The 17089-nt window shown below is 38.4% G+C and overlaps 2 protein-coding genes across 2 annotated transcripts; one reads left to right on the top strand and one right to left on the bottom strand.

The window, feature by feature from the left end:
- Positions 1 to 335: 335 nt before the first annotated feature.
- On the top strand, positions 336 to 8481 carry clec11a (C-type lectin domain containing 11A). Its single transcript, XM_084090311.1, has 4 exons — positions 336 to 857; positions 1593 to 1704; positions 2138 to 2329; positions 6297 to 8481. The coding sequence occupies exons 1-4, from the start codon at positions 747 to 749 to the stop codon at positions 6692 to 6694; spliced, it is 813 nt and encodes a 270-aa protein (XP_083946437.1). The 5' UTR covers positions 336 to 746; the 3' UTR covers positions 6695 to 8481.
- selenol (selenoprotein L) lies at positions 8212 to 16999 on the bottom strand. Its single transcript, XM_084090310.1, has 10 exons — positions 16845 to 16999; positions 16530 to 16611; positions 16373 to 16426; positions 15551 to 15596; positions 13674 to 13801; positions 12242 to 12356; positions 11894 to 12016; positions 11204 to 11341; positions 10077 to 10229; positions 8212 to 8849 (listed from the first exon to the last, which is right to left on the bottom strand). The coding sequence occupies exons 1-9, from the start codon at positions 16987 to 16989 to the stop codon at positions 10110 to 10112; spliced, it is 951 nt and encodes a 316-aa protein (XP_083946436.1). The 5' UTR covers positions 16990 to 16999; the 3' UTR covers positions 8212 to 8849; positions 10077 to 10109.
- Positions 17000 to 17089: the final 90 nt, after the last annotated feature.

Genomic DNA, 17089 nt, shown 5'->3' with positions numbered 1-17089 from the left:
TACCGTATACATGTCTAGACAGTCATCTGGGAGAGATTTGTTTAGTTAGAGTTACGTAATGAACTGGGTTATTTTGGGCAAAACTCCATTATTACATCCTTATTCCTTCCAAAGTCTCCTCAAGAGGAAGAGAGAATGAAAGTGTCTTGTTTGAGGACGAGAAGCCCAAATTCCTTCCATGAGTGGAGACAGGACTCAGCTGGTTATGAGACGTGAGACATTTTCCTGTCATTCGGCCACCGTTGACTTCAACAGAACAACATGTTCCCAAGGGTCAAAGCACTGACAAATGTGTTTGTAAGGAAGTTTAGTCTTAGGGAAGAAAATGAATGTTTAGTTAAATGTTTATGTAAGAGGGAGACAGCTGAGTCGGTAAAACTGCCATGTTAGCACAAAGAATAGAAGTGGGAGGAATGTGTTTGGGTATAATACGCTCAGGATGAAGCAGCTGAAAGAAAGAAAACAGAAAGAAAGAAAAAGGAAACTTTAAGATAAGGTGAAAGGAGGAGGAAAAGTGTCCAACAGCTGCAGAGAGGGAGGAGGCTAAAACAAAACAGAGCTGTAAAGAGGTGAACGAGAGAGCGAGAGAAAGCAAGAGAAGGTTGAAAGCAATGTGAACAGAGAGAAGGTTGCTGTTAAATGAACATCAGAAGAGCTGGACATCTGGGTCTGTATAAATACAAAAAGACAGAGAGCTGGCTGAAAAGAAGAAAGGGATTTATGAAGTGAAGTGATTTGAAGTGGAGATGATTCCAACCGTGATTCTGGCAGCTGTAGTGGGCTTCAGCGCTCTGTCCTCCTGCGACTCTGCCGACAGCAGCACCAGATCGCCCGTCACAACAGCTGATCTGACTCAGGTTAAGAGTTTACCTTTACTTTCTGGGAAATCATCCATGTTTAATGGTGGCAGCTTGATTAATGATTTGTATTAAGTTTCACTGAGAAAATGTCTACCATGATGCTAATACAATACTATTCCTTCCAGTGCCTTGGAGTATTATGTAAATACCCTGGAATACATCAAAGTACCATGCTATTACTGTATGATACCATCACTGTACCATGGTACTGCAACACTATGGTTTTATACTAAGGGTTATTGTGTTGCTTTAGAATGAGGCTAATTCAATACCTGCTTCTGTATTCATATTGCATGCAACGCTGGGGGTAAATGTCATGAGTATTAATTTCTGGTTGCTATCATCCTCGATCTGCAATCACATTATTTCAAGTACCTGCCCATGATAATGCATTCAGTATCAGGTAAAGGCTGTAATACACTACACAACTTTTAACATTTAAACAGATTTTAAAACACTACACTTTCCGACTTTGTAAGGAGTTACAGAGGAAAAACTGAGGATCACCCACTACCACAGTTTCAAGTTGTTCCAAACAGAAACTCACGCAGGAACATCTGCCTTGTTGCTTGGAGACGCATGACAAATAAAAACAATGTGTTCTAAAATCAGCTCAAAAAGCTTTGACTCTTCCAGACCATTAATCGGGGCAAAAATATTGGTAAAAGTTGTGTATAGAATATTCTTTAAGTCTGGTTTTGATGGAGGTTCTGTTGTCGTTTAATTCAACAGGCGAGAGAGTTCAATGAGGAGACGGTTAGAGGGCGCGGGGACACTCCTGATATCATCGAACCTGAACCCACCACTGCCGTCTCCGACATGGAGAGCACTTACACCTACATATGTGTGTTACCCAATCACTCATTTCACTTACACACTTGCATCTGAAGTACCAGAAAATCAAGCCAAAACTAATGCAACGGAATGGATATATATGCAAATTACTTGCACCCCGTGTCTTGACTTGCACAAATAAAGGCTTGTTAGTGTGGTCGTATTTCATAGTCTGGGCATGTGAACTATATAATGATACGTGAGCATGTTATTTCATTGTAGTCATTTGATGACCTTAGTAAGATTATATCTAAAAAAAAAAAAAAACCCTGCTATTGAAGGCCCTCCAAGGATCCAGACATACTATATCATCAGCTACCTTCCCGTCAACCCCTTCCTCCTCTAAAAGTTTCTTAATATTCCTATTCATTCTCTGGTATGCAGCTGCATAGCTGACTAATGAAAGACTTGATTCAAACGTGTCTATTTATACATTTCTGCAGTGTCTAGACTGGCAGCGATGGATCAGGCCATCCACAGGCTTAATGTGGGACATTACACATTGGACATTAAAGTGACACAACTGCTGGAAAGAGTTTCACGTCTTGACAATAGACTAGGTGACACTGAGGATGCCATTCAACAGGTCTCGTCCTACTGCAAGGACAACCGCAAAGAGATTGGACGACTAGAGGGTCAGTGGGTTCAATTATAAATTCTGAACTTTATCCTTTCATCTTACCCTATTCCTGCCCTCTTTAACAAAACCACTTCCAATCTGAAATATGACTTTTCTATCTCTCACTCTGACCCATAATCTCTAACCACTTCACCTAACCCAGGGGTGTCCAATCCTGCTCCAGGAAACCACTTTCTTGCAGAGTTAAGCCGGGTTCATACAGCACGTTTTTTGCCACGATTTGGTTGTCTGAGACACATTTTGCAAATCCTAAAAGATTCCTCTGATCCTAGACTCAAATCTGAAGTCTTTGATCATTAGTTTGTCATGTCCGCCGATTGACCGTTGCAATCAAATTTTCCTTCAGACGAAATTCTGGTAGTGTCAGAAGATTTGACTCGCAGTCCTGCAGGATGACTCGCGTGTAACGCAGCTCTGTCACCGAATGCATCATTGATTGATGATGTAAAACTCCAGACTTGTTTTCTTGTGTGCGTTCGTTTTTAATGCATCTTGACTGTTGTACAGTCTGACATTAATGACAACTGAGATCTTACAGTGTGACATGGATTACATCGGGGATCATGTTCATACAAGTCTGACAAGAAACAATCGTAAAGGACTATTATAAATCGCACAGTGTGCACCCTGCTTTATGCTCTAACACAGTTGCCTGGGCTAGAGCTCAACTCTGCTGGAAGGTAGCCCTCCTGGAGCAGGATTAGACATCCCTGCCCTAACCCAATCTTAAAGGCACACTGTGGTGAAATTGTGTTTTTGTCAAACAACGACCCCTAGAGTCGCTGTGGAATACCTGCACTGTCGTAAATACCCCTCCACCCCCCAACCTCTACGTAGACTTATTTATGTCTTGATATTTATGTGAGATATTGAAAACTGTTCTCATGATAATTGCAAGAATCAACGTCAACAGCATCGTCTGATATCCCTCAGGACTACGTGATAAATACACCTCACAACACCTGAGTTCAGCTGGCAAACTAGTTTGTGAGGCAAGCTATAAACTATAACGCAAAAAACACGTAAGAGAAACGAGTGTTTGTTAGCAAGTCTGTTAACAGTTCTGATAATCGAAAGCTAGCTAGACATATGTGGAAATTATTGGACTGGTCTAATTATCAGCAATAAATGAATGAACAGCATGTAAAAAAATGACATACTACAAGCAAGCGCAACAACATACAACAGAATGCAAACAAGTTTACAAATAAGAGATTTATTTACTGGCCACTTCATGCGGATTTCTGATTTATCAAAACGATTCCATTTACACCTGGTCACATAAATGTGTTTTTGCGAAACGGATTTAAATCCGATCTTTAATTCTCGCGCTATATGCAGATTTAATGGAGTGCACGTCACCGAAAGCAACAGATATGAACTGCATTTTAGGCTATTGATCATCAGCTAAAATTTCAAAATCAAAGACAGCAATAAGAGAGAGCAGTAACAGCCCTGGTAAGATCATTTCGTTTCTTTACTTTTAATGATGATGATTGTGTGATAAGCGTCTGCGACTTACTTTTACTTTGATTTGCGATAGTTTGCACGTTGTCTTGATGAATCGATGCTCAGCTGCGGTAATGCGTGTTCCAGTAGCGTCGTCATATCTGGCAATAACATAGACTATAACACGCTCTCACACGTTTATTTATTAATTTTTTTTAACATTTTTGGGAGGAGTACAATTTACATATGTGGTTTCAACAACCAGATGCATTTACACTTGTCCAGTTTCGTCTGGAATGCGGCACAGACCTCCTCCTGAAGTGGTTTGAGCGATCGGATTCAAATCCGTCTTGAATGCATTTCTGAGGACACCTGGTCTTTTCACGATCAGATAGCTATCCGATCTGAGAAAACGCATGAAGTGGCCAGGTGTAAACAGCCCCCATGACAAAAACATACGCACGAAAGCCGAAAACAAACGCTGGTTGGCCTCTCACGTCCATAGACAGTATATAAACGCTCACGTCCAAATTTGAGGAAGTGGTGGGGGAAGTGACGTATGCCGTAAAGCAGTCGAATTTTGTAGTTCTTTTTGTGCTTGGGTTACTACCCGAACCCCGAAGTTACGTAGTGTCAGTAAAAGCGATACAGACCCCGTCAGGCTATGGCAGACGCGTCATTCAACCTATTGTAAGTCGATGTACCATCACAAGGGTCTTGGAAATATATTATGAAGGTTGAAAAGATACATAGTGTTCCTTTAAGGGGCCGTTCACACAGAATGAGTTTTTCCATTCCACTGCGCAACTTTTCCATTATTGTTTTCCATTATTGTAAACGCGCTAGATGGACGTGTTTTACCGTTGCGTTCGCATCTTGCATCTTTTGCAGTGTTTCGCGTATGACACTCCGTTCTAAAAACGTGGTGCTCAAGTTAAAATAAGCGTCACAAGACTTGCGTCTTGCGTTTTTCAAAGCAAAAACGTGTTCTGTGTGAACCATCCCTAACCCTGCAGCCTAACCTCCTATCTCTAACTCCAGCCCTGAACTTCCCATCTTAAAACTCTGACTCCAACTCCTAATTCAAACCTTGACACTTGTCTCCTATTATAATTTCTGTACTTTACCCACGATACTGTCATCCAGTTTTCAGACCTAACCCCAATTCCTAATTTCCTACCCTAAACACTAATCCGCTTTCCAACCAAGCTTGTACCGCTTTCCGACCAAGTAGTTACAGGAACTTAGTTATAGGAACTGTCCACTTCTAAACAGTTCTATGAACTACTCTCCCCCAAACTCGGTTTTGCTGTTTGCGTTCGCACTGGCCAAGTGGCCATAGGAACTGGTAGGAGGGGTAAGGGAGTGACGCAAGCACGGTGACTTTTATTCTGACAGCGCGACGGACCTTTATTTTGGCGGCGCTGAGAACACCAGAGCAAATAATGCTCGCATTCTCTGTGTTTATTAGTTAGCGATCTGTCTAACAGTACTGTTTAATATGTTATTAGATAGAACTGTTATAGAAAGTATGCCAAGCCTATGCCGTGTGGTTGATGTCCAGTGTTGCTAGCTGGGCAGATAAACATAATCATGTTTGGCTTGGTCCCCTCAAAGTTGCGTTGGATTTTCTCTTCAGCATAAAGGTTTAGAGACCCATCTATCACTGTTTTCCATGTTTGTATAGTTAGTTTCTGGAGTAAATATATAGGCTATATAATCTGTCTGTTTACATTATAGCTGTTTTAAAAATGGCGGGTGCTGGTGTTCCGCGTGCGTTTGGTCAGTCAGCGTACACTAACCTCACAGGTAGTTCCTATAGTGCTGGTTTAGACCCTACTCTGAAGTAGGACCTAAATTAGTTCCTCCAAATGGAGTTCCTAGAACTAAAATCGTTCCTAGTTCCTGTGGTGCGAACCCGCCGACATCTGGGTACTTTAGCCAATAGTTCTAGGAACTGTGAAAAGGTTCCTCCGGTCGGAAAGCGGCTTTTGCTTAACTGTCAAATCTTAACCCCTACTTAAACTGTAGTCCAGGGGTGTCTAATCCTGATCCTCCTGGAGGGCCACAGTCCAGCAGAGTTCAGCTTCACACCTGAACCTGCTAGTCAAGGTCTCACTAGGTATTCTAGAAACCTCCAGGCAGGTGTGTTGAGGCAAGTTGGAGAGCTAAACTCTGCAGGACAGTGGCCCTCCAGAACCAAGTTTGGACACCCCTGCTCAAGTCCCTATTTCAACAACTTTTCCTACACAAAACTCCTAATGCCAGCCCCAAACCCAGATCTGAATGTTATAGAGGAAAACCACACGTTGCCAATACTGGTTCTGATCTCTTGATTGGGGCCTAAAGTATATATATATATATATATATATATATATATATATATATATATATACATATAAGCAAATCTTGATGGCATTACTCCACTTGACGCTCATAAACTTAACGTCTGTGTGCTGTACTTTATTTAAAAAAATGAAAATGACTGATTCAGTCAATTTATGTTGCTCCAGGCTGTCAGAAAGGCCGTAAAATGGGTTACAAATGCGTTTTGGCATATCGTGTGTATGAGACCTATGCAGACGCATCCCAGAAGTGCCAGGAGCGGGGAGGACGCATGGCTATGCCACGAGATCGCAAGGAGCAGGAAGCTTTGGCTGAATATGTGAAATCAGTTTTCCATGGAAACTGGCCTGTGTGGCTTGGAATTAACGACCAGCGCTCCGAAGGCCTCTACCTATTTGAGGACACAACCCGTGTCACTTACTTCCAATGGAGGAAGCACTTCCTGTCAAGCCAGCCAGATGGTGGGAAACGAGAGAACTGTGTAGCCATGTCCTCAGATGATGGAGATTGGTGGGACACCTACTGTGACAGACGCATGTATTATCTGTGCGAGTTTGACGTTTGACCGTGATCAATTCCTATACAGTCCAGCTCTCTTCTTATTGATTTTTTGTTTAATATATCAAGAGCTGCTATTCACTAAAACTCATAAAAACTGGAGAATTATGCACATGTAGAATTAAGGCCAGTGAATTTACAGATCCCATGAAATGTTTTGATAAATGGATTTCCTATTGATGTTAACAGGATGTTGAAACAGGACATATTAGGCCTTAGCCTCTTATTCCCATTGAAGCCCAAAGTGATTCCATTGGTTGAGACAACTTTTATAAGTGCTTTATTCACTGCCTCGCTAGAAATGATAGAAAATAATTTTATCCTGTATTTAGTCATAATCATGAAAATGTTAATGCCTTTTAAATTAAATATTAAATATCATATACCACAGAAGCTAAAAAATGGTCAAATTAAACAATTCCTTTTTCTTTGTGTGTTCAGTTAGCCTTCGTTAACAAGCTAAATATACCTGCTTACTAGCTCAACACAGCACTAAGAAAAGCTCTTTTGATTAGCTTGAACAAGATACCATGATAATGCCCTTGTTTTTGAACAGGCTTTGATCAAGAGGAAATGATTCTCCAGAGGGATCTTGTTCGATGTAAAGAAAGGAAATACAGAACATTTTTAAAATGCGTAAATCTGTTAAAAGTTTCCAGACTTTTAAAATCAACTTTATATGTAGATGTGGTGTTTTCACCACATGTGTATGCTTTAAGACAAACCATGTGCAAATTCAGTACTAATTGCTGAGTATTTTCCCCTTAAAAACGGCCGTGAACCAGAAACGCGGTTTGACACGCCCGTTTCCTGCCATCACAAACATGTAACCAATCCCGTCAACATGTGGGGCGGGGCTTTTCTCCACTGACTTTCTATGTTCAAAGAGTTTCTGAGGATGCTGTTTTTTAGAAGGCAGCTGTCTGACTCTGAGATGGCGAATGGGAACATGGTTTGTGTAGGCTAACATTAGCAACACATTATTAGCTGTTTGATAATGTAGTCAAGCAAAAGCTAATCATATCAATTACTGTTATGTGTTCGATGTTGTAGAAAGTGATACATAAAACACTAGTAGAGAACCCTGTGTAATTTATTTGTCCTCTTCTTCTCCTGAATCGGTTTCTGGTTGAAACATATATGGCTGAATTAAACCAATATTTCCACCTGTCATTGCGCAGCGTTTACTACAGTAAAAGTTGACTGAGTGGATCTCGGAGCTTGAGTGAGTGAGTAGAGACGGGCTAATTTGCATATTCATATTTCCACGTATTTTAAATGAAGCAAGAGTTATATTCAAACTATTTTAAGGCATAAAGAAATTATTTTCACAGGAAAAAAAACATTTAAATATGCTATTTTGATGAGTTATAAGAGATAAAATTATTGACTGCAGGGGGACTTTAAAAGTACAATAGCCTATTGATGGCTTTTAAAGCTAATAAACTAAAATGCCACAAAACATCAGAATCCTTTGTCTGTACAGTTTGAAAAACATGGAAAAATGAAAACAGTGAAACATACTGAATTTTTAAATCTTTTTGATGTTTAATGTTTGCATTATTCCATTGGTGGTCCACATTTGCCCTGGTTCTGACATTACATTACAGTGCTGTTTTTGACTTCAGTTCAAACCCCTTAAGAGAAATGTGTTTTCTTTTTGTTGTTCTAAAAAATTCTTTGGAATTATGGTTTGTTGTTTCAACCGTCAAGTATTTGTTTTAAAAGCTTGATTCACTTGACAACTACTGAAACATGTTTTGAGTGAAATAAAACTCTTGATCTATGCTGAAAGGTGGATAAAAGTCCATTCTCATTCTGGTGGACTTCAATTATCAAAGAAATTCCACCAGTTACATATTTTATTTCTCTTTTTGTAAACATTTTACCCTTCACAGTAAATAGTAGTTAAACAACTTAAGATTATATCATTTCATATGCTTGTATAATTGTAAAAAATAAAATTAAGTTAACAATCTTACTTCATTTAATCAAGACACTGGTTAATGTGTAATATAAGTGCTGCTAACTCAACAGACGAGCAGCTGCGATGACCAGAGGGTGTAAATATCCATCAGAGATGACTCTTCATAAGTGTATGAGTTTGAGTCAGATCTTCATCCATACAACCTCTGGTGGAGCTGTCTATCTGTGGAGCCAACCTATAGCAACACATTTAAGGCGTAAAGTCAGTGACAGCCCAGCTAACGGAGAACATTCTGGCAAGGTTCTCTCAACGTTATGAACAAACATTCTTCCAGGAACACTAATAGAATGTTTCATCAGAGTTATCTGGTCTTTAATAGAGTTATGCTGGGATGGCGTCAGAACCCGAAAGACTAATTCACAGCTGGTTCCTGTGGGATTTTATAATGTTTTTTTTTTCGATTTATGTGTAAAATAAAGCCTGTGGTGAACATAACTTGACTATACTTTGACGTTTTGTTCTACAACGTAATTTACACACACCCATAGTGAAAGCGCAAATTATGTTCTTTTTTGAAAACGTACATTTAAGTAACTATAAGAAGTAACTAATTAAAGAAGTAATTAATAAGTAACTATATGAGATGAGACAGTTCGGGGTGTGAGTGTGTGCAGTGTACATTGTAGAACAAAACGTCAAAGTATCGTCAAGTTATGTTTACCACATGCTTTATTTATAAATTTGGCTAATTGGTCTTCAGGGTTCTGACGTTATCCCTGCAGCACTCTATAGTGTTCTCCAAACGTTAGCACAAAAACATTATTTATACATCGTTCATGGAACTTTTTCATGAAACTTTTTAGTTGGATGTTTATTTAACATTTTCTAAATGTTGCTACTTATTCCAGAACATTCAGAGAACGTTCAAAAGTAACATTGCCATAATGTTTGAAGAATGACAAAATGGAATGCTTCCCTTAACATTCGTATAACCAAGAAAAAAAATGCATTTTTAACACATTTAAAAAAAATTGTGTTTTGAACCTTCAGAAATAATGTTTTCATAACTTAATGGGAATGTTCTTAGAACATATTTTTGTTAGTGGGAAGTTTCTTCACATTTACTACTATATATTATGGAGCTATACTCTGAAATTATATTTGTTTCATCTTCCCTTTAGTGTGAGTCTCATAGTAAAACATCAGCTTCCCATTGTAACATTTTACTGATAAGTGGAATGATTTAGGGCAGACTTTGCCTTGGAAAAGAACAAAGTATAGTTGCAACTCCATGCCAAACCGAGGGCCTGGAATGGCTAATATTACAAACTTTATTCTTTCTAAATGGAAATCTAAAAGTCTGGCATGGACATGAATGAGTATAACTTTTCAGGAAGTGGAACTTCTAATGAGGATGGCCAGGAAGCAAGTGAAGCAGTTCAACATAGCAGAAAGACCAAACCTGAAAGCCCCTTTTCTCCAGGACGTAAGAATGCTAAGAATGAGCAGAGACGGCAGCCAGAATCTGTGTAGCTGATGGTCTGTCCACTGGGCTTTTACACCGGTAGGAAAATATCACTTTACCACCCTGGTCCAGCACAAAATCACCTCCCATCTGAGACAGCGAGGGAAAGAAAGAGAGAGAGAGGGCTTTTAATCCATTTTCAAGAGTCCTAGACTACAGGAAGACAAATGTTTATTCTCCAACTGAGTATTATGCAATATTTGGAATTTGGCACATTCCACAAATAGCCTAATAAACATTTTTCTTCTTCTCTTTCAGTAAATCAGTGAAAATCCTGATGGTTAACATCAGGATGTCAAACGAAATACTATATCAGCTTTTTTATTTTCTGTTATTGTTTTATTTTCTACCAAAATTTGGTGTTAAATGCAGTTTAAGCCCTTATTTACGTGATTGTATTTTCTTGCAATAAACATTAAATAAATCTTAATGGGACAAATTATATGTTTCTACACTAGAATTATTTACTTAGTTAGGCTACTTGTCTTGACCATGCTGTAGAAAGTGTCCAAATTATTTAAATTCTTGTGTCACAGTTTTAAGGAATGTTCCAGGAAAAAAAATCATACAGTACCAAGGTGTAGGACATACTTAAATATTGTGTTTTTGGTCATTAAAATTTGTTCAGTAAAAATTGTTTAATAAACATTGAATTGAATATCTATTCAACAGATTATGTGACATACTGTTAAATTTTTTGGACACAGGCGAGAAGGTAAACACCTTTGGGCCAAAATGGTACGTCAAAGTACATCCTATTTGTGGAAAATTACATTAATATGGCTCAAGTCTACTGTATAACTAGACCTGCCTGCAAAATACAGTTTTGTAGCATGATTTGAGCTTAAGAAGTTAAATCGTTGTTAGATTTTATTGCAGATTTGATATATGTTTGATCAATGTAACTAACCCCATGTGCAGTCTAACAATCTTCCTTTCATTGCCCTTATCCCATAAAATCAGGGTAATAACAAACTCATGGGACGAAATCCAACCAAGTCAGTGTTTCATTCTTATGTTCTGTAGCCTACATAATATTTTTCAGTAAATGTTCTGAGTGTCACCTGAAATAGATCATCAATGAACTGAGGTGGCACATCAGGTGACTGTCGGTTCATGGCCAGAAATTCAGAATAGTGGAGCATTATCTTAAACTTCATCACCTTGGTGATGGATGAACCCAGACCGAAAGCTTGATACACCTGTAACCAATCATAGACAGAAAATAACCAAAGTCAATTACAACATAATTCAGCCAAATCTGGACAAAAAACAAAAATCTATGAAAAAAAGCATAATAAATAAAGGAATACTTTTTTTAAAGCAATTATACAGTAGTGACCAAAAGTGATGTCCGGCCTTGTAAAATTGACATCTTCACCCTTTATTCAAATATAATTACACTTTTGTAAGCATTTTGCGTAGTTGTGCTTGGAGTCAATTGTTTTGTTTGTGATAACACAATGAAACATGCCAAATTGTGCGGACATAATTTTTGGCCAGACTGTCATACAAAGAAATTATGAACACATGCAAAAACAACAGAGAACCAACAAAATATTAATAACTGATTCTTTTTCTAAACAATGTATGCTTTTTCCTGTGAGCTTTTTGTTTGTTGATGGTTTAATCAAACTGAATGTAGGGTCATTAAAAACAATATCACCATCAATTTTGGCCACTACTGTATATAAGAGCTTATAATTAGGCTAAGAAAGGACTAATAATGCTTTTGCACAGTGAATAGTTCTCACCACTCTCTCTGCATCCAACAGCATGTCAAACTCATAGCCTGTCTGACAAAGCCAGAACGTTGCTCCTTCAAGAGAACCATACGAGACCACCAGCACCCGCAATGACTGAGCTTCCAGACGCTTCTGTATGAGAAAGAACCAGAAACAGTGTTAATGATTCAAAGAAAACGGCAATGCTGACTTTGGAACATTCTCTACAAAATAGCAGCGCAATATTTTGCTTTGCCAAGTCCACAGCTGGGTCAACAAGCTTTCAAAAGATATTCTCCAAGCATGTCTCCATAAGCAGAAATGTCAGAGGTCTGCAGCTGTGCAGTTTTCAGCTTCATTAATGACAGGCTGTCTTACCTTGCTGTCCTTCAGCTCAGTCAGGTGGTCTCGTCACGGCTGTCATCCGAAATGCCGGAGAAGCACAAGGAGGAGATTCTCTCCCTTCCCCAAGTACTGACTCAGAGACACATTCCTGCAAGAGTACAGGACAACCACGATGTACATTACAGTTCACACATGTCATATCAATCAATGAGCTGGAATTTAAACTCAAATAGCCCCAACCACAGGGCGTTGAATTGAAATTGAAATGTTTGTGATCAGCATGATTTGTTTTTGGAAGAAATTAATACTTTTATTAAGCCATGATGAAAAGTGACAGTAAAGACATTTACAATGTTCCAGGAAGGGTTCTAAATGTTGTTCTTTTAAACTTATTTCTATTCATCAAAGACTCCTGAAGATTATTCCACAAAAATATGAAGCAGCAAAACTGTTCTGTTTTAACACGATAATAATAAGAAATGTTTCTTGAGCAGCAAATCAGCATTTTAGACTGATTAGAAGAATCAAGTGACACTGGAAACAGGATTTGATCACAGGAATAAATTACATTTTAAAGTATATTAAAATACAAACATTTTATTTAAATTTGTAATAATAATAATAATTCACAATATTACTGTTTTTTTTATCAAATAAATGCAGCCTTGGCGAGTATAAGACACTTATATCTTTATCTCTTTTCACCTACCGATACTATCTTTACAAAACATTGATCATTAACTATATAGAGAAATAAGTGGAATTATAGATATAGCGTATGGATTATCTATAAAACAACAACAACAAATTGCTTGGTTATTATATACCAGGTAAAAGTTATCATTCTCACAATGCATGGCATTTAAGGTACAAACACAGAAATGCTATTAAATTTATTTAAAGCTACTAAACATAACTGGCAAAACAAATGTAATACCTCTAAATGATGTTTTGATTAACAAAGTTTGTGAGGAGCACGTTCAGATAATTAACACTATCACGAGTGGAGAGCATTCAGTCAATCAATGATAAGAGGTATATATATATACAGCAGTCTCACCTCTGTTCGTTGACAGTTTATCAGCATCCCTCCACCACCCCTTCTCCACACTTCTAGTTCTAATCACTTCTATACACGGGGGAAGTACTCTGGGTTCGGGCCAGATTCCAAGATCAGAGCCCTCCCCCCGGACAGCACGCCAAATACGCATAAAGCTTTACTCCATCTAATTATATGTAAGTGTAAACTCGTGAAACAACTAGCTCCCACATTCAGAAACATCTTATAGACTTTGAATATATAACCACGAGTTAAACACTGATGTAATTACAGTTGTGATGTAGAGTAATAAACTCTTGCAACTGGCCTTCATTTTGTTTCATCAGCAGAATAACCCTGTTTAGTAGTTCTGGATTGTGGCTTCCACTGAATACGAACAGTGATCATATCATGTGTTTATCTCACTCTTTAGTTTGGACGTGTATAAACCGTGTATCTGAGCTGAGCGTCTGGGCTGCAGGACACTGGGAAAGAATTGTGTCGCTCATTTGCATCTGAACATCCAGACGTTTCAAAAAACCATCCCACTCCACCTGTCAATCAAACAAACATACATTCACACACTCACACACCCTTATACTAAGGTAAAAACTTTTTATCATTTGAAAACAAGCAATCTACGGAGCCCCTAAAGGGGACAAGGTGATGGAAAAAATAGGAGATAGGAGAAAATATTATATTTCAATGCTTTTGCGTTGACTTGCAAAACTTTTGCGTTCCCCTTTGAGTGGAACTCAACAACGGCTATGGGAATGCTCCGTGTCTGAAGCACGTGTTTACACACGGCGATCTGCGATTAGCTGAGCATGATGACGTAACGTAGCCTAGTACGTCACTAAAACCATAAATAGACGCCATGTCAGTGTGTTGCCAGCTTCTTTGTCTTCAGAAGCACGTTCAGATAATTAACACTATCACGAGTGGAGAGCATTCAGTCAATCAACGATAAGAGATACAGCAGTCTTACCTCTGTTCGTTGACAGTTTATCAGCATCTCTCCACCACCCCTTCTCTACACTTCTAGTTCTAATCACTTCTATACACAGGGGAAGTACTCTGGGTTCGGGCCAAATTCCGAGATCAGAGCACTCCCCCCGGACAGCACGCCAAATACGCATAAAGCTTTACTCCATCTAATTATATGTAAGTGTGAACTCGTGTGAACATCCACATCCTATGAGCCACGGGGAATGGCTGTATGTGTGAGCGCGTGTTTGCTGCTTTGTGTATGTGTTTGACAAAGATAGGATTTCGATTCCACCATGTCAGGAAATAAGTTCAGGAGATGTGTGACGGCGTGTCTGTGATACATTACAGGCAGCGACTCACACAACGTGTATCTGTATGGGTGAAGAGCATGTGAGGCAAGTCCTTGAGGGGGCTTACTGTGCTCACTGCGACAAGTTTAATCTCTGCAAGCTCCGATCCCGCTTGGCTCTATTTGATGAGAGCCAAGCTCCTGCACCCCATGGCAACTCGGCAACTTCGGTCATGGTGTTTGCAGGTAGAGTTGACTTCACCGACTCTGAGGACCCGCTTTTGATCTTGAAGCTCGCTCTGCGATTTCTTCGCACCAGAGCGAGCCCCTGTATTTGAAAAGAGACTGACGAAAAAAGACAGGGCAAATAACCTCCCCGTTGCCACCTCCTGTTCTTCCCTAACCTTTAAACCAAGGTGTCTAGATCTTGGAAGAATCCATACTCTAGTGTATATGCAGGCCACATGTGTTGCTTGCCCCTGAAAAATTTTGCGTTCTCTCTAAAAAAGGACTGCGTTCCCCCCAAAACTTTGTGTTCTCTAGCAAAAGTATTGCGTTGCCCCAAGAAACTTTGTGCTTGTCATATATTGCTGTACTGAAGTGCACAACTCATTTGAATATGACAAAAAACAAAATATTGGGTCTTTAACCCAATAATCCAGAACAAGAAAACTCAGGAGAACTAGCAACACATAAACTCAGAAATAAACATAGACAATACCGGACACAGAACTAGGAAAAATCAGGGCTTAAATACATGGGGAGACATAATGACTGACAGGTGAACATAATCAGTAACCAAGGGAAAATGGGCAGATAAGACAGGCAAACATGGAAAACAAAACACCATGAAAATAAAACAGAACAAAACAGAACATACACATTACAGTGTTTCTCTCGCAATAGTTTTGCAAGGAAATGCAAAGGCATTGAAAATATAGCATTTCCTCCCATCTCATTTTTATACCATCACCATGTCCCTTTCGTGGCTACATAGAAATCATAATAAAATTATATTACTTACTTCCAGTTGCAGTAAGCCTTCAACATTATCTCGAACCTCTGTGATTCTGTTTAAATTAGGAATAAAATGATAATGCTATTATCCTTATACTTTTATGTAATTGATACCCAATATTTAATGTATAATGTAAAGGGCACAGATTAGTAGTGGATTTTTTATTACTATGAGGGGTCCCACACCTTGGTTAACTTCAAATTCAAGGACCTTTCAAGAACTTTCCAGGTCCAATACCCTCAAATTCAAGGACTTAATGTGGGGACACATTTCAAGTGAGAGCAACCTTGTAAGATACATTGTTACAGTTTTCATCTGTCAAACAACTATGCAAAAAAGCTTGACAGCTCAACAATAAACCATGAGAAAAAAATGAGATCAAGTATATGAACTTGCAACAGAACATATTATTATTTTACATTTGATTATTTTATTTATTTCTACATAACGCTTCAGTATATGTTGGTGTGCTGTCATTTGCTACTTAAATTATGACTACATTATTATGTAATTATTTGTCCCATTTTTATTTAAAAAAATTAGCACTTTTTAAAACTTTTTTTAAATGTCATAAATTGTGTATGACAGATAGGATCATCATTTATTATGCATATGATTAATATTTATAAACGATAAATTAATAAATAACATTAATTATAATCAATGAATTAATCTGTCCAATATCGTCTACAAATATAATAGTTACTTTCTAGTCTACATAGTCACTATGTATTATTCTGTTTATTACATTAATAAATGTGAGGGTTGCCTGGGACATCAGTAAATTAAACAGTTTAGCGGTTCCAGAGAGAATATTTCCATACTCACTGAAAAAACTGTTCCCATAAACCTTCTGCTTCCTTTTGGTTTTTCACACCCAGACTGAAAGAAAACGTCATATCATGAGATGGAGTTTATCATTTTGTAGTACAACAAAATACTTCAAACATGCACCATGGCAATGTTTAAAGACAAGTATACACACCAGTTAAAGAACTTGGCCCCTGCTGACATCAGACCAAATAAAGGACGAATTTTCTTATTTACAATTTCTTGTGAAGAACCACCTAAACAACAGTAATAAATATGTGAATCCTGCATGTATTCGGAAAATTCAAGAGTAAATTATAATTATACAAGCCCATTATAAAACACTGCGAAGCAGAAACCTTTTTCATAGACTCGCACTTTTGAACCCCAATGTATACACACGCACACTGCACACATACTGTATGTTACCTATTGTGCTACCTATTTGAGCACCCATAAGACGTACAAAATCTCATATTGTTTAGGATACCTTTAGCCACATCATTTTCCACATTATCCAACGATGTTCTACCAAATCTTTTCAGTTCTTTCAGAGCCCTTATAAGTGTGTTTTGGTCAACTTCAGTAGCCATGCCGAGCTTAAAGCGAGTTACATTGTTACATCTGTCATTCATCAGATCAGGTGATTGCGCGATCCCGGAACCTAAACGGTGATTGGTTGAACCTCGTCAGCGCTGAGATAAGAAACAGTTACCATTTGTCATTGTCGTAGTT

This window comes from Abramis brama, assembly GCF_963993115.1.
Source record: "Abramis brama genome assembly, chromosome: 18".
Classification (NCBI taxonomy): domain Eukaryota; kingdom Metazoa; phylum Chordata; class Actinopteri; order Cypriniformes; family Leuciscidae; genus Abramis; species Abramis brama.
This window is presented reverse-complemented; position numbering and strand designations above follow the sequence as displayed.